Genomic DNA, 25517 nt, shown 5'->3' with positions numbered 1-25517 from the left:
CAAAGAAAAGAAAAAGTGATCTTTGCACAATACAGTATTTAGAAAGCAAAAATCAATTTTTCGGTTTTCCTAATACTGAGAACAGAAGTTTATCTGCAGGAGTAGATGAAATCTTCATTGACATTCATAAAAGAAATAAAATGATGAATTTCATAAGGTTTTTTTCTGTAACATCCTAGCACATAAGCTGATTATTTAACATTGAATTATGTGACTATGATAGTTCTGCTTTGATTCATGTATAAATCTTATCCATAGCACTGATTCTTAATTGAGGGTAGTGGAATTTATTTTGGAGGAAAATGAATTAACCAATTTTGCATTCATTTATTTTTAATTATCAAATTTAATTTATTTAAATTTCAAGTGAAATTGGAGAAGTATAGTTGTCAAAAGGGGGAAGGTGTTTGTGTTCTCTCTCATTTCTTTTTTTTAAGCTATAATCTTTTTGAAAAAGATGAATAAAGCCCTACGAGTTAGAAAACCTTTTATATCTATGTTTTCAGTTCTTGGTCCCCAACAATAGTAATTTTTATTAAACTTACTATTTTTTGGAGAAAAAAAAGATTAAAATACTTTTTCTCAAGATAAAATAATACTATTGAATATTATGTTTTAACATATACAGTTGACCCTTAAACATCATGGGAGTCGGGTGTCCCAACCCCTCAGCACTCAAAATTGGAATATAACTCTTGATTCCCCAAAAGCTTAACTACTAAAAGCCTACTGTTGACCAGACTCTTTACCAGTAACATAAGCAACACATATTTTACATGTTGTATGTATGTATGCTGTATTTTTACCATAAAGTAAGTTAGAGAATAGAAAATGCTATTAAGAAAATCATAAGGAAGAGAAAATAGATTTCCTATTCCTTAAGTGGAGTGAGCTCATACAGAGCTCGTCATCCATGCTGTCTTCTCACCAAGTAGGCCGAGGAGCAGAGGAGGTGACAGGCAGGCAGGTGGGTGAAAGGCAAGCTCGCTTGTTGTGACTTTGTGGAGACACATTATGGTTTCTGTCTGACTTTTTGCTTTTTCATTTTTCTAAAAATGTTTCTATATGGTACCAGTCCATGTTCCACCATTTGCTTTCATTTCAATGCCAATATCATAGAAGGGTCCATGTGGTAAAGTAGTCAGACAGTCTGGAGTGAGTGGGGGTCTTGGACCAGGGTGTCTGGTGTCACCTTGTTCCCGGGACTGCTGCTTGTATATCTTCTGGCTGTGGGACACTGGTTTGGAAGCGCTGATCTGCACCAGCTCATCTTTTGACCATTTCCCTGATGGGGCCTGTCAGCTCTGGATTTCCCCAGGACCCCTATCCTGAAGCCACAGCCTTTTAGTAAAACATCCACAGTCTCCTTAATTGTTTCCTTGATTGGGTTCGTTACTCACGTATAGTCGTGTACAGCATCTGGGCACAGTTTTCACCAGCAGGAATTTATTGTTTCGGGCTTGATGGCTTCGTAGTGTTTCCTGTAACAGTGAGTGGCATCTTAAATGATGTAATCCCTGTACACGTTCACGATCTCTCAGAATTCTCTTTCAGGGTGCTGACAGCCCCCCCCCCCAGCACTGTATGTAACACGCATGTTGAGCTTTAAAGAACCTTAGGATTTAAAATCTCCATTGGAGAAGTATTGGGGGCAAAGAGATTACTTCAGCATCTTTGGTGACCTCATGAGGTTCTTTGTGACTGGGAGCATTGCACTGTCAAATTTCGAAAGAACTTAGAAAGCAGACTTTTACTGACAAGGTTCTTCCTTACTTCAGAACATCCATAGAACCAGTCCAGAAAAAGGGTTCTTCTTGTCCAGGCCTTCTTGTTGTACAGCTGAAAGATTGGCAGCTGGTGTTTGTTCATCTTTCCCAGGAAGGCAGGAGGCTTGGCAGCTTTGTAGGTGAGGGTGGGTCCTGGTCATACACCTGACTACTTTTGTGGAGAACAGTTGCCTATCCCTGCCGGCCTTAAATCCTGTGGTCACTTCTCTTTATTGGTAATAAATGTCCTTTGTGTGCTCCAGAATAGGGGCATTAAAAACCTATTTAGGCAGATATCCTTTCTTTTAAGTGGTTTTCTTTATAGTATATGGGAACTCATCTGCTATCTCTTGGTCAGTGGAAGCTATTTCTCCTATTATCTTGATATTTTTATTAAGTCAAATACACATAGGTCATGAATACATTTATGCATATGTGAGATACAATATGTTGATTTTTTTATATAATCTGACATACCTTGATATTTTTAAAGTTAAACTTGTTTTTATAAAACTATCAAACCATCCTTTGCTGGCATAAAATTCTCCAGCTTTAAATCCTTCATCTTGCTTTTGCTTTAAGTTGTCATATAATGACTTTACTTTTTTTAAAAATCATGTTAGAGCCTATGGTATGCCTTTTTTACAGAAATCCGGCACCCACATAAAATCTGTATTTTCAATAGGAGGTGAAAAGGAATTTTGCATAACGTGCAATGTTTTTGTGTCTACTGGTGTGGCTGGAGAGGCAGCTTTGTAAGTTTCCTTTTTTGTTTTTATACTGGTGCTTACATGGGATTTATTTGTCTTGAAATGAAGGGCCACTGCCTTTGCAGACTTGATCTGTGATACACATCAAGCATCAGCGTTTCCTTATAGTGTCATGACTTTGCTTCTTGGGCTCACTTCAACCTCACCAGTGGCATTTCACAAGGGTCTTATGGTGTCATTCAAGGTTTACAATGTAACACCAAACATAATGAAATATATGCCAGACTGAGAGATTACTTTTTACTGAAGAGCTGAACTGGTCATCATGTGGCTGTGTTGAGCTTTAAAGTCAAGTGGCATTTTAAGTGTGTACTCTTAACACTTGAGCTCACTACAATAGCAACTTTACATAGGCAGTGTTGACTACAGTTAACTTTATGCATTTATGGTTTAATACTACATCTTTCTGTTTGTTTATATTTCTCCTGCAAATGTTGCCATATGTAAGCTATAAATGTATGTGTTTTGATAAATTTTAACTTGTATAATAGATTTGTGTATATTTTATGGTATTAAGTGATAAAATTGACTAGTATCTTCATAATTTTATGTATTCATGACATCTTTTTCTTAATGTTTTTAATATTTTTAGTCTATGAGCTTTGCGAGTTTTTCATATTATTAAATATAAATATATTTGTATTTTAAATAGAAATCTGCATATAAGTATACTCACTGTTCAAACCCCTGTAGTTCAAGGGTCAACTGTACTCCTTTTGATTTCCCCCTCTGAGAGGTTCCGACAGGCTGTCCCATCTCCCCCTTCTGAGAGGTGCTGATAGGCTGTCCCATCTCCCTCACCCCCTCTGAGAGGTGCTGATAGGCTGTCCCTTCTCCCTTCCCCCTCTGAGAGGTGCTGATAGGCTTTCTCTTGTCCCTCACCCCCTCTGAGAGGTGCTGATAGGCTGTCCCTTCTCCCTCACCCCCTCTGAGAGGTGCTGATAGGCTGTCCCTTCTCCCTTCCCCCTCTGAGAGGTGCCGATAGGCTGTCCCATGTCCCTCACCCCCTCTGAGAGGTGCTGATAGGCTGTCCCATCTCCCTCACCCCCTCTGAGAGGTGCTGATAGGCTGTCCCTTCTCCCTTCCCCCTCTGAGAGGTGCTGATAGGCTTTCTCTTGTCCCTCACCCCCTCTGAGAGGTGCTGATAGGCTGTCCCTTCTCCCTCACCCCCTCTGAGAGGTGCTGATAGGCTGTCCCTTCTCCCTTCCCCCTCTGAGAGGTGCCGATAGGCTGTCCCATGTCCCTCACCCCCTCTGAGAGGTGCCGAGAGGCTTTCCCTTCTCCCTTCCCCCTCTGAGAGGTGCCGATAGGCTGTCCCTTCTCCCTCACCCCCTCTGAGAGGTGCTGATAGGCTGTCCCTTCTCCCTCACCCCCTCTGAGAGGTGCCGAGAGGCTTTCCCTTCTCCCTTCCCCCTCTGAGAGGTGCCGATAGGCTGTCCCTTCTCCCTCACCCCCTCTGAGAGGTGCTGATAGGCTGTCCCATCTCCCTCACCCCCTCTGAGAGGTGCTGATAGGCTGTCCCTTCTCCCTCACCCCCTCTGAGAGGTGCTGATAGGCTGTCCCTTCTCCCTTCCCCCTCTGAGAGGTGCCGATAGGCTGTCCCATGTCCCTCACCCCCTCTGAGAGGTGCCGAGAGGCTTTCCCTTCTCCCTTCCCCCTCTGAGAGGTGCCGATAGGCTGTCCCTTCTCCCTCACCCCCTCTGAGAGGTGCTGATAGGCTGTCCCATGTCCCTCACCCCCTCTGAGAGGTGCCGAGAGGCTTTCCCTTCTCCCTTCCCCCTCTGAGAGGTGCCGATAGGCTGTCCCTTCTCCCTTCCCCCTCTGAGAGGTGCCGATAGGCTGTCCCTTCTCCCTCACCCCCTCTGAGAGGTGCCGAGAGGCTTTCCCTTCTCCCTTCCCCCTCTGAGAGGTGCCGATAGGCTGTCCCTTCTCCCTCACCCCCTCTGAGAGGTGCTGATAGGCTGTCCCATCTCCCTCACCCCCTCTGAGAGGTGCTGATAGGCTGTCCCTTCTCCCTTCCCCCTCTGAGAGGTGCTGATAGGCTGTCCCTTCTCCCTCACCCCCTCTGAGAGGTGCCGAGAGGCTTTCCCTTCTCCCTTCCCCCTCTGAGAGGTGCCGATAGGCTGTCCCTTCTCCCTCACCCCCTCTGAGAGGTGCTGATAGGCTGTCCCATCTCCCTCACCCCCTCTGAGAGGTGCTGATAGGCTGTCCCTTCTCCCTCACCCCCTCTGAGAGGTGCTGATAGGCTGTCCCATCTCCCTCACCCCCTCTGAGAGGTGCTGATAGGCTGTCCCATCTCCCTCACCCCCTCTGAGAGGTGCTGATAGGCTGTCCCTTCTCCCTTCCCCCTCTGAGAGGTGCCGATAGGCTGTCCCTTCTCCCTCACCCCCTCTGAGAGGTGCTGATAGGCTGTCCCTTCTCCCTCACCCCCTCTGAGAGGTGCTGATAGGCTGTCCCTTCTCCCTCACCCCCTCTGAGAGGTGCCGAGAGGCTTTCCCTTCTCCCTTCCCCCTCTGAGAGGTGCCGATAGGCTGTCCCTTCTCCCTCACCCCCTCTGAGAGGTGCTGATAGGCTGTCCCATCTCCCTCACCCCCTCTGAGAGGTGCTGATAGGCTGTCCCATCTCCCTCACCCCCTCTGAGAGGTGCTGATAGGCTGTCCCTTCTCCCTCACCCCCTCTGAGAGGTGCTGATAGGCTGTTCCTTCTCCCTTCCCCCTCTGAGAGGTGCTGATAGGCTGTTCCTTCTCCCTTCCCCCTCTGAGAGGTGCCGATAGGCTGTCCCTTCTCCCTCACCCCCTCTGAGAGGTGCTGATAGGCTGTTCCTTCTCCCTTCCCCCTCTGAGAGGTGCTGATAGGCTGTCCCTTCTCCCTCACCCCCTCTGAGAGGTGCTGATAGGCTGTCCCTTCTCCCTCACCCCCTCTGAGAGGTGCTGATAGGCTGTCCCTTCTCCCTTCCCCCTCTGAGAGGTGCTGATAGGCTGTCCCTTCTTCCTCACCCCCTCTGAGAGGTGCTGATAGGCTGTTCCTTCTCCCTTCCCCCTCTGAGAGGTGCCGATAGGCTGTCCCTTCTCCCTCACCCCCTCTGAGAGGTGCTGATAGGCTGTCCCTTCTCCCTCACCCCCTCTGAGAGGTGCTGATAGGCTGTCCCTTCTCCCCTCCCCCTCTGAGAGGTGCTGATAGGCTGTTCCTTCTCCCTTCCCCCTCTGAGAGGTGCCGATAGGCTGTCCCTTCTCCCTCACCCCCTCTGAGAGGTGCTGATAGGCTGTCCCTTCTCCCTCACCCCCTCTGAGAGGTGCTGATAGGCTGTTCCTTCTCCCTTCCCCCTCTGAGAGGTGCCGATAGGCTGTCCCTTCTCCCTCACCCCCTCTGAGAGGTGCTGATAGGCTGTTCCTTCTCCCTTCCCCCTCTGAGAGGTGCTGATAGGCTGTTCCTTCTCCCTCACCCCCTCTGAAAGGTGCTGATAGGCTGTTCCATCACCCTTACCCACTCTGAGAGGTGCTGATAGGCTGTCCCTTCTCCCGGGTTGAGAGTGTATATTGCCCTTTGGGATATTTTTCTCTCTCAGCCACATTCTTTTCAAAGATCGGACGCCCACCTAGTTCAGGGTGTTTTCTGAGGGAAACCCTACAGGTGTCCATAGTTACAGAGTCTGTGATTTAAGAGCTCATCTGTCAACCTAAGATGTTGGGCAAATTTAAATATTGAAAATAAGAAGTGAATAGCTTACCCGGATTTTAGTCAGATGATACCAGCACTCCTATTCCCAAGTAATGTCCGAGGCACCCTGGAGCCGGTAGCAGACTCGGGGCGTCCTCAGAAGTTTAAAGACTGGGCTGAACACAGTGACACTTGACCTCTGTTAGGGCATGACCTCCTGGGCTTGACTGCAGTGTCAGCACGTCAGCTGGGGCCCCATTACTGTCAGTGACGTCGTATCTTCGTGGAGCTGGACTTTAGCTTCTTCTGTGATAAGGACACAGCACAGCAAATCATTGTGCACGGGGACAGTAGAGTGGCAGGGTGAGAAAAGCCGTGCAGTACCCACTAGGCACGCCCATTCACTGATAAGCAGCCGTGGTTATTTAAGAATGAAATAAACTGTTTGTCTTTTGTTTAATGTATGTGTGTTTTTAAGGCTAAGATGTTAGGACATAGGACTTAACAAATTTGTGGACCTCACTACTTGAACAGCACTGTTTAGTTTGTCTTTTGGGCATTGTGAGCTAAGGAAGTTGGGGACCTCTCTGAGACTTCTGTAACGCTCTCACTTTGGCATTTGGGCACATCAGACCCCCAAATGGTTGTTGAAAGTTTGTTTTCAAATTTTCTGCGTTTATTATTTCAGCACCTTACTATTAACTCAACTGGAGATTCTGCTGCCATTCCTTTCAAGCATATGGAATGCGCCCGTCCCTGTGTAGGTAGATTGAATGCTCCTTAGAGAAGGAAGAGTAACCACTGTGACCAAACAGAACCTTGTGGCAGTTCACTAAATTAATAGTATAAAACACATCTTAAGCCATTTTTGGAAACCTTTTCTGCTAAAGGCAACTCCATTTTTGAAAATGGATTCTATCTTGAATTTATCCAAGGAAAGAAAAGTCAAAGGCTATAAAAGAAATAAGATCTGCCCAGATACTCTTTATTGTTATTAATCATATATCAAAATGATTTTCCTGAATAGCTTTGACAGCAGTTAATATTATCTCAAGATTGAGATAAATGTGTGTATTTTCTTTTCTCATTCAATTCCACAACCTTTCAGTTTTTGATACTGGAGATGTAATGGGAAGCAAGATGTTACAATGGAAAGCACAGTAGGAACAGAAGTAAACTATCTGCAGTGACAGCAGAGTGGAACTGAAGAGCGGGGGTTAAGCGCGCCTGACACAGAAGGAAGCCAAAATACTGCCGTCCGATTAAGATAATAAATGGTGTTTCTGTTTGCTGTTTAATATCAAAAATGAAATCATCAGCGTGATGACAAAAAGTGGCAGGCATTCTAAGGGGAGCAAACCAAGTGTGATTACAGAATGATAAAAAATAACAAAGGGCAAAATTACCTTGGAAAATTAAAATCTGAAAATGGACTTTGATAAACTTGGAACTCTGCTCAGTGGAAATGACTAGAGGATGTTAGTGCCCAAGGGAGTCTTAAGTAACAGAACCAGTGCAAACTCATTAATCAGCTTGGAAGTTAGTAAAAAGATTACTGATATTTTGGAAACCAATGAAGGAAATATTCTTTTTTTTTTTTTTTTGATTTTAAAAAAGAGATAACTTCTTTTTGGCTGTAGTAGTTACCAAATATCAGACTAAGTATCAGTTATCTATTGTTTAATCTTATCATGGTTCCACAAGGTGTCTATATATATTTTTTTTTAAGGAAATATTCTTACTACAAAAATAAAATAGGAATTGAAAGTCATTTGTGGGAAAATAGTTCAGAGATTATTACAGTTTCAGGAAGACCTGAAAAGAAACTATTTTTTGTTTTGTTTTGGTTTGGTTTTCCGGTATTTTGTTAGTTTAAATGCAAAGAATCCGCAAAATACTCGTAAGATGAGTTATTGCTTCATCCTTAAGTTGATGTATTAGCTAATATAAAAAGCTAAAAAATTTTCAATATATTTAAACTAATGATAAGAGTGATTAATTGATGGATTACCAAAATATTGACAGATTGCCAAAATATATATATATCTTTATCTTAAGTATTTTATGTTCCAGTGAAAAATGGAATCATGGTCATAGTAAAAAGTTACTAACACACAAGTTCTAATAAAATCTTAGAGAATGCCATCACAGCACCTGCTTTAGTTTACAGAGATTTCTGCTCTTGTAAGTTAATTGGGCTAAGAAGTTCCCACAGGTCTAAACAATTAAATTTTGGTTTTAACTACTGATTCCAAATCTATATTTCAAAACTAGTTTTCTCTTTTTTATAGGCTGAAAAAGAAAATCCAGGTCTGACACAGGACATCATTATGAAAATTTTAGAGAAAAAAAGCGTAGACATTAACTTCACAGAGTCCCTTCTTCGTATGGCAGCTGACGATGTAGAAGGTATTGGAAGAACCTCGCTTAGTTTTACAGTGGTTGAAAAGCACTTTTTATGAATCACTATTTGTTTGACAAAAGAAATCTTCTTCTCTCCTTCCCCTCCCCTTGTCATCGATGTCACCTGATGATAGTGGAAGCAAATCTATATACAATTGAAAAATAGTTCTTCTTTTTATTTGTGAGATTTAATTACTTGAAGGGAAAGAGTTGTTTATGACACGTGCTTTCATTTTTATCCTGTTTATAAAATGTTGTGAGTTCAATTTTTCACTAAAAGGTAAGCTGTATTGGAATGGTTATTTTATTTGGTGTTTTCTTTAAGCAAATAGCAGTTTATAAGTAATGAGTTTTTCATTTGTTTTTCTAACTTTAGAATAGCATCTTTTTATTTTTTTTAAGCGCAGATACAGGAGGACAATATAACCATTTTTTTGGTTTGAAAAACTTTTGATTTTCTTCATTTTGGCTTTTTAAAAGTAAAAATGGATTTCATTTAAGTTTGGTGGCAATTTTCCCATTAATTTATACATATAATTAGTAAATAAAATGTAGATATATAAATATAATATATATTTGCTATAAATGTAGATCTAAAATGTAGATACAAATGTAGATATACAAATACTATATATATTTACTATAAATAGTAAATAAAATGTAGGTATATAATTTCCTGTGTTTGTTGGGAGAGAACAAAAAGTAGACGTTTTAACTGATTTTCTGATTTATAAGAAAGACCTCCTTCTTTAGACCCCAGAACTTGCCGCCTGTTGAGCGTAGCGTATGTGTGAATTGGCAGGGTTGGGACACTTCCAGGTCCTTCAGCAGCCTGCCGAGTCTCACTGAACCTTTTTTCCAAAGTTGCGATTCTCTGATCCTAGCCTTTATGTGGCTCTGTGGCGGTGGCTTTGTTGCTAGATGAGATTTCAGGAATGTGCTAAAGATTTTATTAGGTTATTTGGGGTTTTCATATAGTGAACAGTTGTGTATTCATATAGGGGTTTTAAATTATTGAACCAGATATATATTGCCTTTCCTTTAGTTCATAGCACCATTACCTAATGTGAAATGTCTCTTCAGAGGGCTAATGAACTTGATTGAGCCTCCTTTTTTAATCTCTTCATTTTTTTATTTTTAAAATTTCATGGGATTTCCATTTACCCCAAATTTAGAATATTTACTTTTTCGTCTTGTGATATTTTACTCTGAGATACTCTGTGATATTTACTCTGTTGTTACTGCTGGACTGTCAAGTGCTAACAGACTCTGCTCTGCACCCTGGTATTTCCTAGTTTCTCTGGCCTTTCTTCACCCCCACCTGCTTTGACCAACATGGGGAATTCTTAGGTAGGAAGTTGGCAGAGAGTTGCGTGATGTTTTTCATTATGTGTTCATCAGAGTACATGATTGAACGACCAGAGTCAGAATTCCAAGACCTAAATGAAAAGGCGCGAGCCCTTAAACAGATTCTCAGTAAGATCCCGGATGAGATCAGTGACAGAGTGAGGTTTCTGCAGACAATCAAGTAAGTGATGCTTTTGTTTTGGATCTTTTTGTAAAAGTACTTCAAAGGAACTACTCGTCTAGATGTTGTAATTTTGTATGACATTATTAAGTTAAAATGTTAGTTTGAAATACAGTTTGATGGTTTTAAATGCTGCATTTTATTATTAACTTCTAACCTCTTGGCATTTGGTTTCAGAATACAATAACTTTTTGAGAATCTTTTATTTAAAAACAGTGATGAAATATATATAACCTGGAATGGAGTTTGAATTCCATAAATAATGGAAAACATAAATGTCAGATTAAAATGAGTAGAGAAATTGCATAAATCCTAGAGATTGACAGAGATTGACAATCGGAGATACCAAAGTTATTTCTATTTCAGAAATGGCACAAGTCATGAGGATAAGCAATGTGTAGCCTTTTCTTATTTTGACCAAATTGTGAACCTCCAGGGATACAGGTTAAATAGGACCAGGGAGGCCAGCTGGGTCCCCCGCACCCCCCAAGATATCTCCTATGTGTGTACGAATATTCCAAAACTAGAAATATGCAAAATTTGAAATACTTATAGACTGATGTATTTCAGATAAGGGATACTCAACCTTTATAGTTAAACATGGTTTGGCCCATAAAAGATAAAATTGCCATTGATCTTAAACCTGATTGTTTAGACAGTTTATTTCTGAGTTTTCAAATAATTTAATCAGTTTTCCTTGGTGTTGATATATTTGCCGATGAGCAACGCTGCATTTCTATGAAGATTTGATATTTAGAATAGTATTTTCAGCAGATTTTGCTTCATATTATTGTAGTAGAGGTTTATACAGTCGGAATCACCTTCTTAACAGCCACTCATAAAACTTACTGAGTGCTGAGCACTATTTGAAGTCACATTGTGTCCCTTAGACTGTGTGTGCAGCCCTGTCACAGAGCGGAGGAGGAGGTTCGGCAGCTCTCCTTCCGTCACACAGCTGGCAAGTGACACAGCTGGATCTAAACCCAGACGTTTGGAGCCCAGTGTGTTTTCTGCTGCTTTGTAATCAAAGATTCATAATGTCCATCTAACCTGGTGATTGAAAAAAGTTTTTAAAAAATATATTTTCTTTTTAATTATTTTAGGTACATGAAAGCTGTATATATTCGTAGGGTGCATGTGATGTTTTGATACAGGCATACAGTGTTTATCAGTCAAAGCAGAGTAATGGGTATATTCCACCTAAAGTGTTCATCATTTCTTTGTGTTAGGAACATTTTAGTTCAACTCTCTTAGTTACTTTAAAGTGTACTATAACTTACTGTTGACTAAAACCCTTTGTTATATTGTCAAGTACCGTTCATTCTGTCTATCGAACTGTATTTTTGTTCCCATGAACCATCCCCATTTATTCTCTCCTCCTTACCGCCTCTATCCTCTGGTAACTTCCATTCAACATTCTGTCTCCATGAGATCGATTATTGTGATAATTAGCTCCAACATGTGTGTGAGAACTTGTGAGATTTGTCTTTCTGTACTTGGCTTATTTCACTTAACAGTTTCCACTTCCATTCATGTTGTTGTAAGTGGCAGGATATCGTTCTTTTATGGCTGTGTAATATTCCATTACATGTATGTACAACTGTTTCTTCATCCATTCCTTCACTGAGGTTATTCCAGCTCTTAGCTGGCGTGCAGGTGCTGCGTGAGCGTGACGTGCAGACACACTCTCGCCACCCTCATCTCCTTCCCGTTGGATACTCTGAGCAGTGGGACTGCTGAGTCACCTCAGAGCTCTCGTATCTTTTTGAAGAACCTTCCTTGTTGTTGCACTGATTTATATTCCCCCCAATAACATACAGGGTCCCCCTTTCTCTACATCCTCACAGCATTGGTTATGGCCTGTCTTTTCGATAACAGCCATTTTAATTGGGGTGAGATGATGTCTCATTGCAGTTTTGATCCGCATGTCTCCAGTGACTAATTATGTTGAGCATTTTTTCATATATTTGTTGGCCATTTTTGTATCATCTTTGGAGAAATGTCTATTCATATATTTTGCCCATTTTTTAGTCAGAATATTTTATTTTTTTCCTATCACATTGTTTAAGCTCCTTATATATTCTTGTTAATAATCCTTTGTCAGATAGGTGGTTTGCAAATACTCTCCCTTTCTGTGGGTCGTCTCTCTACTTTGCTGATTGTTTCCTTAGTTTTAGCTTGATGTGATCCCATTTGTTTAATTTTGCTTTGATTGCCTGAGCTCTGGGAGTGCTGCTCAATTAAATCATCGCCCAGACAGACCATTGTCCTGAAGTTGTGCCCCAATGTTGAAAAAAGAGTTTTTGCTGTTTGAAGGAAATATGGTAAAATGGCAGAGGACATCTTATACAGAATGCCCTTATATAAGAGAGATAACAGCGTTTTGTTGGAAGCGAGGGTACAAATGGCAGGCCCAGAGCCCTCCATCCTGTTTTGACAGCCTTTTTGTCCCTCTGGTGTTAATGAGACATAGTTGCTAAACTCTTTGTGATTCTAGGAAGATGCAGTTTGAAAACCACATTATTAACAGATACATTTTAGGGAGTTGCACTTGAAAGTCATGTTTATTGTCGTCACCAGGCTCTATTAGGGTCTCACCTCAGTTGGGTGTGAGTGGTAATGTTTCAGGTCTGTTTCTTAATTCAGCACAATTGAGTTAGGAGTAATGGCAGTGAAGATTTGTTTCCTAAACCATTTTAGTGGGGGATAATTTGTCCTAGTAAGTAATTAATACACATATTATTTCTGAGACTGAAATTCAACAATATGCAACTACTATAGATGGCTCAAGTTATAATTATTTGTATTGCTATAATGTGTATTGATACATTTTGATATATGTTACCACTGTTAATTGACAAATTAGTGGGTACAACTGCATTAAAATGGAAAATAAAGAAAATTGGCTCATCCTTCAAGTTGTGCAGTTACTATTTCTCTTTAACATATTTTACTTTATTAACATTTTATCCATTTATTTTAGCAACATTTTTCAGTAAGCATATATGAAAGACCTACCACACTAAATACTATAGGTGATGCTATAGGTTGTGTTAAATAGTAAGCAGATTCCTTGCAGCTAATAAATATTCAAGAATTTTTTTTTGTTTTTTGTAGAGACAGAGTCTCACTTTATAGCCCTCGGTAGAGTGCCGTGGCCTCACACAGCTCACAGCAACCTCCAACTCCTGGGCTTCAGTGATTCTCTTGCCTCAGCCTCCCGAGTAGCTGGGACTACAGGCGCCCGCCACAACGCCCGGCTAATTATTCAGGAATTTTTTAATATGGTAGCAGACCTAGGTTTGAATCTTCACTCCAACATTGAACAGTGTGACTCTTGGATACATGTTGCTTAGCTTCCAGCATTCTCATTTCTGCCTCTGAAAACGAGGGTAGTAAGATGTAAGCATCAGAAGAAATGATGTCCATGAAGCACCTAGTGCAAGGCCAGGCGCACACTCGAGGACTTTTGCTCGCACCATGAATTGAGGGTTTTCCCGCCCTCTCTGGTGTTGGTTAGGAAAAGCAATCCAGCAAGCAATTTTTAAAGGTCCTCTTAATGAATGAATGTTTCTTTTTGATGACATTTGATCTTATGCAAATATTTTATGAAATTAATTTGTAGGTTTTCTTTAAGTCTGATACAGTCCTGATGGATAACTAGTAGCGACTTAACGGCCATGCAGTTCTCTATTTACTCTCTGTAATTTGCATTTGCATTTTCTTAGGCTAAAATTTCCCAAGGTTTATTTGTTTCACGTCAGGAGTGTTGGTGGTAGCTCCAGAATGGATTGTTCAGAGCTGTCCAGTCTGAAGCAGACTGAGTGCACAGTAGGGCAGGTGCACAAGCAGAAGCTCTGCTTGCCACGGTGCTGTTTGATACGATGCGCCCGCCTTCCATCTGACACCTCTGTCTGTCAGTGTGTGCGTTTCTCAAAAGGTGCTATAAAGAGCTTCAAATTCCTAAATTCTTTCCCATTCCACTCATACTGTCCGTGTCTGACCACAGAGTTCATCAGTTTGAACAGCATCATTATGTGAGAGTTATTTACCTTCAAGTCCTCACAGTTCTTTGTATGTTTAATTTGTGTGTAGTAATTTTTTGTGCTAGTACTTTTTTTTCTAGGAAACAAATTACTAATATAATTTAGCTTCCCTAGTACAAACTTTGGTGCCATAAATGAAAATGCTATTCTGTGTACATACAGATAACATGATATTTGGCACAAATTGCTGCAGATTTTTAGGGGGGGACACTCCAAATCAATTCCGTAGGTCAGACCTGACTCACCAGCAGAATCACTTGGCTGATTTTCAGTATCCCTCAGCAGGCGTGATGGGCTCCAGCATCCTCCACTCTCTTCCCCGCTGCGTTTTCTTTTCTTTTCCGAGATGAGTTCCGAACTCCTCCTCTAACCTGCAGGAGCAGCTGTTCCCCTGTATGTGGAAGATGTGTTCATTGGTGTAGTTAGTCTTTGAGGCACATTTTCATATTCCCCTGTTACCAGAATATTAGAGTATGCTACTAAGTGAGACCACGTACAAACAGCTATCTGATCACTGTGTGATTTTCCTCATTATACTGCATTTTAAATTGCTCTATTGTGGATTTGGAAAACCTGGCATATTTACATTTGACATTTTTTATTTGTTGAAATTGTAGTTTTTCTCAGGTAATAGGATGTTCATATGCCACCCTTTTATTAAGCAGTGGTGTATTTTGTCCATCACAGTAGTACAGAGAGATTCAGTTTGCTTAAAACCATAAATTGAAAGAAACAGTTATATAATTTCAAACTGCTGTTACTCAAGGCTGTCTGTATGGACAGTTAGCTTGTGTAAAATTTATTATCCTCCTTGAATTTGCAGTATTTTAATGTTTCAGTCTAATACCAAAGTTTGACATGCAAGAGGTAATAAGTATTTATTAAAATATTTAATAAACGTATCATTATTACTTTAGAATAGCCTAAAATCCTTTTTTATACCAAAATCTTATATGCCTCGAATTTCTAGGATTTCCATAACGTAGAATTTCTGCAGGCTTATTCATACGCAGTACCCTGGGAAACACACCCAGGCACACAGAGACCTGCAGCTTTCTTTTTTTTTTCTTTCTTGAAGTAAAAGCTAAAATGTTTTAGATATGAAATATCTGAAATCTGATATTTGTAATTTTAAAAATCATTATAAAATTTAAAAACAATATTTAAAAATAAATATTTGTAGTGGTCTAGATGTACATCTTGTTTACATTCATATCTTCAGTCTTGCATTGCATTTGAACGGCAGAAGCTTTTGTGGTGACTGAGAATGGATGTGAAATAGAGGAAACTTGGCTTAGAGAGCGGGGGGCTGTTAGAGAATGCAGAATTACGTGAAGTTGAGGGTGATAGGGAAAAAACTGCTATGAAGTTAGAACGTGGAAATTGAAAAGGATATAGATATAAAAGACAAGAAAGGCTCAGAAAATGTGGTGCGTGGACGGGACAAAGAGCTCAAGTGAGAATTCCTGATCTCTCTCTGTTTAGAAAGGGAAGGACAGTGCTGATACGTGTATAGTCCAGGGATGATTACAGAAAGGTTCAGGGAGAGTCAGGGATTCGGGTAGTGTCTCTTCCAGTAATTTAAATGTAGTTTACTTTAGGAAATAGTGACTGGCGGCAAAGGTTAGGGAGAGGAAGATTATTTATTTGCTAGATAAAAAGTGAAGGTGTCTGAAAGAGAAGCATTCTGAGAAGGGATATTTCCACTGAGGAGGAAATGTTTCATCTTAAACATTAAAACTATTAGGTATGTGACGTGTAGTATTGTTAAATACAGAATGTGTTATGTATGATGTAAAATTTCACAGCGATAGTCATTGACTAATTGTTCAAATAACAAAAGTGGAGACTGATAGCTTGACTTCACCTACATTAGCCAGAGAAAAGGAAAACACAGGCATAGATAAGGTTACCCTTCTACAGACGTGAGGGCAGAATGCTGCATGACATGTGACTGGCGTCTCTGGTACGCAGTTCCCCAGAGTCAGAGTCATGGAGGGTGCAGCCGTTCCCCAGAGTCAGGGGCATAGAGGGTGCAGCTGTTCCCCAGAGTCAGAGTCATGGAGGGTGCAGCCGTTCCCCAGAGTCAGAGTCATGGAGGGTGCAGCCGTTCCCCAGAGTCAGAGTCATGGAGGGTGCAACCGTTCCCCAGAGTCAGAGTCATGGAGGGTGCAGCCGTTCCCCAGAGTCAGAGTCATGGAGGGTGCAGCCGTTCCCCAGAGTCAGAGTCATGGAGGGTGCAGCCGTTCCCCAGCATCAGAGTCATGGAGGGTGCAGCCGTTCCCCAGAGTCAGAGTCATGGAGGGTGCAGCCGTTCCCCAGCATCAGAGTCAGGGAGGGTGCAGCTGTTTCCCAGCATCAGGGGCATAGAGGGTGCAGCCGTTCCCCAGAGTCAGAGTCATGGAGGGTGCAGCCGTTCCCCAGAGTCAGAGTCATGGAGGGTGCAGCCATTCCCCAGCGTCAGAGTCAGGGAGGGTGCAGCTGTTCCCCAGCGTCAGAGTCATGGAGGGTGCAGCCGTTCCCCAGAGTCAGAGTCATGGAGGGTGCAGCCGTTCCCCAGTGTCAGAGTCATGGAGGGTGCAGCCGTTCCCCAGAGTCAGAGTCATGGAGGGTGCAGCCGTTCCCCAGCGTCAGTCATGGAGGGTGCAGCCGTTCCCCAGCGTCAGAGTCATGGAGGGTGCAGCCGTTCCCCAGAGTCAGAGTCATGGAGGGTGCAGCCGTTCCCCAGAGTCAGAGTCATGGAGGGTGCAGCCGTTCCCCAGAGTCAGAGTCATGGAGGGTGCAGCCGTTCCCCAGCGTCAGTCATGGAGGGTGCAGCCGTTCCCCAGAGTCAGAGTCATGGAGGGTGCAGCCGTTCCCCAGAGTCAGAGTCATGGAGGGTGTAGCCGTTCCCCAGAGTCAGAGTCATGGAGGGTGCAGCCGTTCCCCAGCGTCAGAGTCATGGAGGGTGCAGCCGTTCCCCAGCATCAGAGTCATGGAGGGTGCAGCCGTTCCCCAGAGTCAGAGTCATGGAGGGTGCAGCCGTTCCCCAGAGTCAGAGTCATGGAGGGTGTAGCCGTTCCCCAGAGTCAGAGTCATGGAGGGTGCAGCCGTTCCCCAGAGTCAGAGTCATGGAGGGTGCAGCCGTTCCCCAGCATCAGAGTCAGGGAGGGTGCAGCTGTTTCCCAGCATCAGGGGCATAGAGGGTGCAGCCGTTCCCCAGAGTCAGAGTCATGGAGGGTGCAGCCGTTCCCCAGAGTCAGAGTCATGGAGGGTGCAGCCATTCCCCAGCGTCAGAGTCAGGGAGGGTGCAGCCGTTCCCCAGAGTCAGAGTCATGGAGGGTGCAGCCGTTCCCCAGAGTCAGAGTCATAGAGGGTGCAGCCGTTCCCCAGAGTCAGAGTCATGGAGGGTGCAGCCGTTCCCCAGAGTCAGGGTCATGGAGGGTGCAGCCGTTCCCCAGAGTCAGAGTCATGGAGGGTGCAGCCGTTCCCCAGCGTCAGGGTCATAGAGGGTGCAGCCGTTCCCCAGCGTCAGGGTCATGGAGGGTGCAATCGTTCCCCAGCGTCAGTCATGGAGGGTGCAGCCATTCCCCAGCGTCAGAGTCATGGACGGTGCAGCCGTTCCCCAGAGTCAGAGTCATGGAGGGTGCAGCCGTTCCCCAGTGTCAGAGTCATGGAGGGTGCAGCCGTTCCCCAGAGTCAGAGTCATGGAGGGTGCAGCCGTTCCCCAGCGTCAGTCATGGAGGGTGCAGCCGTTCCCCAGAGTCAGAGTCATGGAGGGTGCAGCCGTTCCCCAGTGTCAGAGTCATGGAGGGTGCAGCCGTTCCCCAGAGTCAGAGTCATGGAGGGTGCAGCCGTTCCCCAGCGTCAGTCATGGAGGGTGCAGCCGTTCCCCAGAGTCAGAGTCATGGAGGGTGCAGCCGTTCCCCAGAGTCAGAGTCATGGAGGGTGCAGCCGTTCCCCAGAGTCAGAGTCATGGAGGGTGCAGCCGTTCCCCAGAGTCAGAGTCATGGAGGGTGCAGCCGTTCCCCAGCGTCAGTCATGGAGGGTGCAGCCGTTCCCCAGAGTCAGAGTCATGGATGGTGCAGCCATTCCCCAGCATCAGGGTCATAGAGGGTGCAGCCGTTCCCCAGAGTCAGAGTCATGGAGGGTGCAGCCGTTCCCCAGAGTCAGAGTCATGGAGGGTGCAGCCATTCCCCAGAGTCAGGGGCATAGAGGGTGCAGCCTTTCCCCAGCGTCAGAGTCATGGAGGGTGCAGCCGTTCCCCAGCATCAGAGTCATGGAGGGTGCAGCCGTTCCCCAGCGTCAGAGTCATGGAGGGTGCAGCCGTTCCCCAGAGTCAGGGGCATAGAGGGTGCAGCTCAGTAAAACCTACTCCCGCAGCCAGAGCTGGGCCCTGTGTGTAGTACACATGGGGTGAGTCAGAGCCAACTCTGATTAGAATTCTTACAATATATGTATACAAATTTCTTTGAAATGGAGTTGATGTTAAAGATTCTTTTTGTCCTTTTCCAACAGGGATATAGCTAGTGCAATAAAGGAACTTCTTGATACAGTGAATAATGTCTTTAAGAAATACCAGTACCAGAACCGCAGAGTAAGTTCAGTGGAAGTCTTGCTGGTCACCCCCCTCCGTGTTGGTTTGATTATGAGAAATAGTTTTGTGTCAATAATCACTGGGTTTATCCTTGAGTTTAACTATGCTGTTTTCTGTGCTTAAATACTCAAAAATGCTTATTTGTAATGTAAAGTGCACCCCTTATTATGCATAATGTCCTGTCTTTGACTTTGGCTTTTGTCATCGCTCTAAAGTATTTTTTATTTTTTTCTTATTATTTTCTTATGTATTTAGGCACTTGAACACCAAAAGAAAGAATTTGTAAAGTACTCCAAAAGTTTCAGTGATACTCTGAAAACGTATTTTAAGGATGGCAAGTAAGTACTGTCATTTATCCTTTTCCTTAAAAATTAACTAGATCGTGTGTTTTATATGATACTGAAATCACAGACACAAGCCCTTTCACCAACGCCTGTTGGTATGCAGGTGACTGAGAGCAAAGGCAGTCCTTTAAAAATAGAAAATAAACAAATGCTGAGTCCACCAAAACTTTATTCTAGAGCAGGAGCTGTCCCACTTTCTCTGAAAGGGGCCAGATGGAAAGAGTTTAGATTGGAGGGTCCTGTCACCACCACTCGCCACCTCTGCTGTTGCAGTGCCAAAGCAGCCATAGCCAGTGTGTGAGGAGGTGTGATTGTGTCCTAACAAATCTTCACGTAAACTGAAATTTGAATTTGGTATAAAATTTTCAGCTGTCACATAATATCCTTTTAATTATATTATTATTTACAATTTAAAAACAAAAGCGTTTTTAGTTTTATTGGCCTTTTACTCACTTCTGAAGTTGGTTCTCAAACTTTAATAGCTTCAAAATATACCTGGAGGGCTTGTTAAGGCATAAATTGCAAATTACTTTAGGGGCCTCACCTCCAGAATTTCTGATTTTGTCGATCTGAGGTACCAAGAATTTGTATTTCTCGGCAGTTTTTGGACGATCTTGGTCAGTCGGCCTTAGGTCAAACCGGTGCTTCTCAAGTCTGTCTGCACCTTAGACTCACTTGGGGTGAGTTTTTAAAAATCTCATTGTCTGGGGACCTTCTGCCTGGTTCAGTTGACCTGGACCTGAGCTAGTGGTTGAGATGTTCTGTGAAAGTGCTCCGGGTAATTTTAAAGTGCTGTGAATTTTGATCCACTATCCTGAAAAGACAGAGAATTAAATTGGCTTTCTCAGCATCATTCTGTAAAATAGGAAGCACGCTAAAAATGCAACCTGGATGTTATTTTAAATTTACATCCATCTGGTTGCAGAACACTGCAGAAAAGGTATTTTATGTATTTTTGTATACACATACACATAATGTATAAACTGAGGCAGAGGACATGTTTTTTGTAGTATTATATAGTAGTGTTCAAAGTCAGAAAAATAATCTAAATAGAAAATTCGGACGTTGAACATTTGAAGTCCCTATATATAGGGCCTATCATTACAATATCATTGTAATAATATTTAAGAATAATAAAAACACAACAGATGGAATTCTGTTAATTTCCGGCATCTTTTCCAACTGTTCAAACAGGTTGAAATGTTGCATGTATTAGTAAAGAAGTTGGACTGGATTGGTTTTCTGTTGTTCTGTACTTCAGGTTATCTGGGGGAAGCCTCCTTGATGACTTCATTTGATAAGCCAGCAGCTGTGTTTTGAAATAAACTTTCATCTTTTTTTCCCTTGATCGCCTGTGCTAAGCCCAAAACACATTAAAAGAATACCTTATATGATAGAATCATTATTTCTGGTACTCATTAGTTAGTATTATGAAATAAGCACATTGAAAAAGAGAAGTTAATTAAGACCCTGATTTTCATTTATTTAGGCTCCTTGCTACTACTTTGTCTGCATTCGGCAGCTCTTTAAAATTCCACTTCTTTGTGCATGAATTATGTGCCATATATCCTGAACTTATTTCCTGAAAACAGAAAATTATTAATAGAGCCCAATCTTTAAGCCATCTTTCAGTAGGAAGATGAATTTGCATTGATTCAACCAATTCTTCCTGGTCCCTCTCTTTTGAGAATTTTCTGGAAAGATACACGCTGTGCCTCTAATACTAAGAAAGTGACAAGGCCACACGCAGGACTGGGGCATCAGCCTGTGTTCCGGCCACATGAAGATGAGCCTTCAGAATGTGGTGGAGCATGAGGCAGTTTTAAGAGCACATTTTTACACATTGTCAGCTCCAAGTATTAAAACTACATGATTTTTATGTTTTAAAAGTAGATGATTCTAAAAGTAGTTTGTGGTTATAATTCCTATCTCTGTTTTTGTGGGGGGATTTGTTTGTTTTGAAAGAAGGTAAGAGGGGTTGGGATGAATCAGTTTGGAAGTGACTAACCTTTTACTAAATATTTGTCATGTCCGTTGATGTACAGATTGTGAGACTGAGTAGAAGAATACTTTACCAAATTTCATTTATTGACAGCTGTCAAACCACGCTTCAATCTTCCTTGGGCAGTTACTTGATCTAGTATTAACTCTGGTAGCTGAGGGCCACCTGTCTGAACAGCCCTCCATCACTTTGTTGCCAGCCAGAACCACCAGGGGGCAGTAATTCCTAGATAGTGGCTGATGATTCAGGACCATTAAATCCCAAATTGGAATAAAAGTCATGAGAAACCCAAGCTTGTCTTCTTTTGCCCCAAAATGATTTCATTGCGACTGTTAATAGATAGCATTAAGTATAACTCTTTTAAAAGGGTACATTATTTGGATAAAAGTAATACTTGTTTATTTCTTTTTTAACAGGGCGATAAATGTGTTCATGAGTGCCAACCGACTAATTCATCAAACCAACTTAATACTTCAGACCTTCAAAACTGTGGCCTGAAAGTTGTCTATGTTAAGAGATGTACTTCTCAGTGGCAGTGCGGAGCTGCCTTTATCTGTACATTTTAAAGTTTGACTGTAAATTATCAGTCCCTCCTGCAGGGATCTAATCCAGGATGTTGAACGGGATTATCGCCATCTGACACCATATTTTTGTAAAATGTAGCTTAATCATAATCTCACACAGAAGATTTTGCATCACTTTTGCTATTATCATTCTTTTAAGAATTATAAGCCAAAAGAATTTACGCCTTAATGTGTCATTATATAACATTCCTTAAAAGAATTGTAAATATTGGTGTTTGTTTCTGACATTTTAACTTGAAAGCGATATGCTGCAAGATAATGTATTTAACAATATTTGGTGGCAAATATTCAATAAATAGTTTACATCTGTTAAACATTTCTTTACTTGAAAAAAATGCATATATATATGTGTATATATATATATGATCAGAAGACCAAGGCAACTTGATGTAATGTCTAAAAACTTCTGACGGAAGCTTATTAGCAGTTTATCATAATAAAGCAACAAGAATTCCTATTTTTTGTCCTTAATCACTATAGGCAAAAAGTAATCAATAGAAATATTTTCATTAGTTATTACCTAAGAAAGTACTAAATATTTTTCCACTATTTGCTGCCTATTTTCAGAGACTTAGGAGAAAGAGATAGCAATTTATAGGCTCTTCAGACTATACTGCCACTTTTAAAACTGTGACAATGTACATTTGACTCTGAGAAATTACATCTTTCGGGTATTCTGGGCCCTAATAACCTTTGTACCTTCCCCCCACCCCCCCACAAATAGCCATAGATAATAATAATTTGAAGCTATTCCAGTAGTTGGTTTGAAGTTATCATAAGTGTTAATATTCTACACACTTTTTAAAACGTGCAGTTTTGTTTGATCATAGAGAGGTTTTAAGGAAACAATATATAGCAAGTGTTCATGTTAAGTGATTTCATTTTCAATTATGATAAAGGGAAAATCAGGATTTATTTATCTTTTATAAAAATTTTAAATGTTGCAGTGAATTTCTGTTGGCAATATGATTTTCTTTTGCTGTAAATATAATTCAGTTATTTTTTTTTCCATTTAAAAAATGAATTTTTAAAGAATGATTATCGTTGGCAACATGAAAGTAACTCATCCTGTTAAATGTAAACAGAAAATATGTGGGAAGAAACAAAAAAACCCAATAGATAATTGTATGAAATTTCATAATTTATGGACATTTTATTGACTTGATTTTTTTTTCCTTTAAAGATAGATAGCCAGTAAAACAAGTAGAATTGGTGATTTTTGCTGTTTATTTTTGGCATTAACTATCATTTACCCTTGGAAGTAGAGGGATGGTCATTTACAGAATAGACTCATGAATATATGAAGAAAAAAGATACTGACTTGTGTGCGGCAGACTCTTCTGACATAAACCCAATACGGTTGTCATCCCTGCTCTTGTTTCACTCTCCGTAAAGAACTCACCATTAAAAAAAATCCTCACCGTTACCAGGCACACCTCAGATCACCCATTTTTATTAGTCTTCTCCCTTTTCATTTCACCATCCAGTGTCTCTGGCTTCTGTTTTTATGAAATATACCTGCAGAAAGGAGGCTTATTCTTAGAATGCTTCTGTTTCTTATCCTTCCGGGAGGGCTATCAAGGGAGGGCCAGTGTGGCCCAGTCAGAGCCTTCTCCAGAGATAAAGAAGAGGAGATCATTTGTCAACTGCCCTCCATGTGTCAGACACCGTTAGATCTGTATGTGAACAGTCCCCTCAGCAGTTTTATAACTTAGTTATCCACCTTGCAGTTGCAGAAGCTGAGAGAGCTCAGGTCACACAGCTGGTGACTGCCGAAGGCCAGGGTTTAAATTCACTGGTTTCCGGATTCCAAGTCTTTCCATTGAACTGTCTGTGCCAAAAATAGGCCTTGTGTTGAGGATGTGAGTTCTCAGACCCCAGCACGACAGACCTTCCCTGTCCACAAGAGAAGCAGACTTAAGTAGGACAGTTTTGTTTTTTTTCCCCCCCCCACAAATCTGAATTTGTTCATTTTAAAGGATCATTCTTTATTTAGATATTATTATTGTTTAAAATACCCCCTTCTCATATTTTTTTTAAATTAAATGATACGTATTGGTTTTTTACTGATTGTGTTTTAATAACCTTATTAGGCAGAACGTGAGGTCAGCAACCTAATTTCAGTTCCTGATAAATATTTTTTAAACTTTTTATATGGAAATAATTTCAAATTAATAGAAAATTGGGGAGAATGGTACAAAGGATATCCATATTCCCTTTACGCAGATGCACGTATTGTTCAGATTTTACCCTTTTTTTTTTTGTAGAGACAGAGTTTCACTTTATCACCCTCGGTAGAGTGCCGTGGCTTCACACAGCTCACAGCAACCTCCAACTCCTGGCCTTAAGCGATTCTCTTGCCTCAGCCTCTGGAGTAGCTGGAACTACAGGCGCCCACCACAACGCCCGGCTATTTTTTGTTTGCAGTTTGGCCCGGGCTGGGTTTGAACCTGCCACCCTCGGCATATGGGGCCGGTGCCTACTGAGCCACAGGCGCCGCCCAGATTTTACCCTTTTAATTGTATCATTTACTTGTTCCTTTGCACTCCCTTAAGCCTCCCTTACCTTGGGTCATTTCCACACCCATCTCTGTCATTTAGGACATTGATGTGTTTTTGAATATGATTTTCTCTCCCCTTGTCCTTTGTAGTAGAATGTTTCTCTTTTGGGGGCTTCCTCATGATTAGATTGAGGTTACACATGTTTGGAATACTACACTGATGGTACAGCATAAATGTAAGACAATTAGGAGCACGAAAGCCAGAGAATTAAAAAACACTTGGAAAACCATAGAAAGGCATGTATCTATGCTTTTTCCCCAGTGGTTTACATATACGTAATTATATATATAGCCGAATTTATAATATATATAGCTTAAATTGTCTCTAAAGATTTGACCAGGAGTAACAACTTCAAGCTGGCTCCTACATCCTTGTCCTTGGCATCCTCAATCGTTCCGTTTAAAGCACTTAGTGTAGATAAGAGACGTTCCAAGATCTGAATGAGCAATGCTCTGTCGAGCCCCGGGGATGATATTAGAGCCCTAACTGTGTACTCCGGCCTGCTCATCGCCACTGCACAAGCTGCCCTCTGCACCCCTGGGTCCCACATCTGGGGGTTCTGCATCTCTGAATTCAACCAACGGGATTGAAAGTATTCAGGAGAAAATAAAACTGCAATAAAAAATAAAAGTACAGCACAACTAATTATGTAACATTTACGTTACATATTTATTTGCTACAAGTAATGTAAGGACAATTTAAACCACAGTGTGTGTGTAGGTTACATGCAGACACCATGCCATTTTGTGTAAGGGACTGGGGCATTTGTGGATTTTGGTATCCCTGGAGAATCCCAGGACCAATCCCCGCAGGCATCCAAGGATGGTTGTGCACGTACGTGCAAATGTGTGTACACAGGGTCATCTTTGCTCAAGTGCAGGCTGTGTTTGATTTTAGAGTCATGAGTTCACACCAGTACCTGCAGTTGTGATCCCTTCTCAGAGGTCTCTTTCTCTGCTTCTCCAGTCCATTTCTATGCCCCCTTTTTCAAAATCCTGAATCCTTCAATAACCAGTTTATTCAGTTTCTGACTCCTGTATCTAAAATAGTTTTAGAATTGCTTTTTCTCGCGTCAGTGTGAAAACAAGGCTTGTCTGCATATCTCGCCCTTACCTGTGTCCTGCCCCAAATTAAGGGCAGCTATCGCATTGCGCATTTGGATGGGTTACTTGGGTTCTTTCCCCTCTACTGCAAAAGTTTTTCTATTTGAAATATAATAGAGTTCATTTTTTCAGTTTGCCCTTAGGTTTAAGGTCCCCAACATTTCCTGTCTTTGCTGA

At 41.9% G+C, this 25517-nt stretch overlaps 1 protein-coding gene across 1 annotated transcript in view; it reads left to right on the top strand.

Moving 5' to 3' along the window:
• The window catches only part of PDCD10 (programmed cell death 10), a 46065-nt gene extending 24075 nt beyond the window's left edge, over nucleotides 1-21990 (top strand). The window contains exons 4-8 of the mRNA XM_053599914.1: nucleotides 8485-8602; nucleotides 9998-10124; nucleotides 18668-18746; nucleotides 19002-19084; nucleotides 21509-21990. Of these exons, the coding sequence (XP_053455889.1) occupies nucleotides 8485-8602; nucleotides 9998-10124; nucleotides 18668-18746; nucleotides 19002-19084; nucleotides 21509-21590 (489 nt within the window). The 3' untranslated portion in view covers nucleotides 21591-21990. The remainder of the gene's footprint in view (nucleotides 1-8484; nucleotides 8603-9997; nucleotides 10125-18667; nucleotides 18747-19001; nucleotides 19085-21508) is intronic.
• The last annotated feature ends 3527 nt before the right edge of the window (nucleotides 21991-25517 follow it).

This window comes from Nycticebus coucang, chromosome 8, assembly GCF_027406575.1.
Source record: "Nycticebus coucang isolate mNycCou1 chromosome 8, mNycCou1.pri, whole genome shotgun sequence".
Lineage (NCBI taxonomy): Eukaryota > Metazoa > Chordata > Mammalia > Primates > Lorisidae > Nycticebus > Nycticebus coucang.
This window is presented reverse-complemented; position numbering and strand designations above follow the sequence as displayed.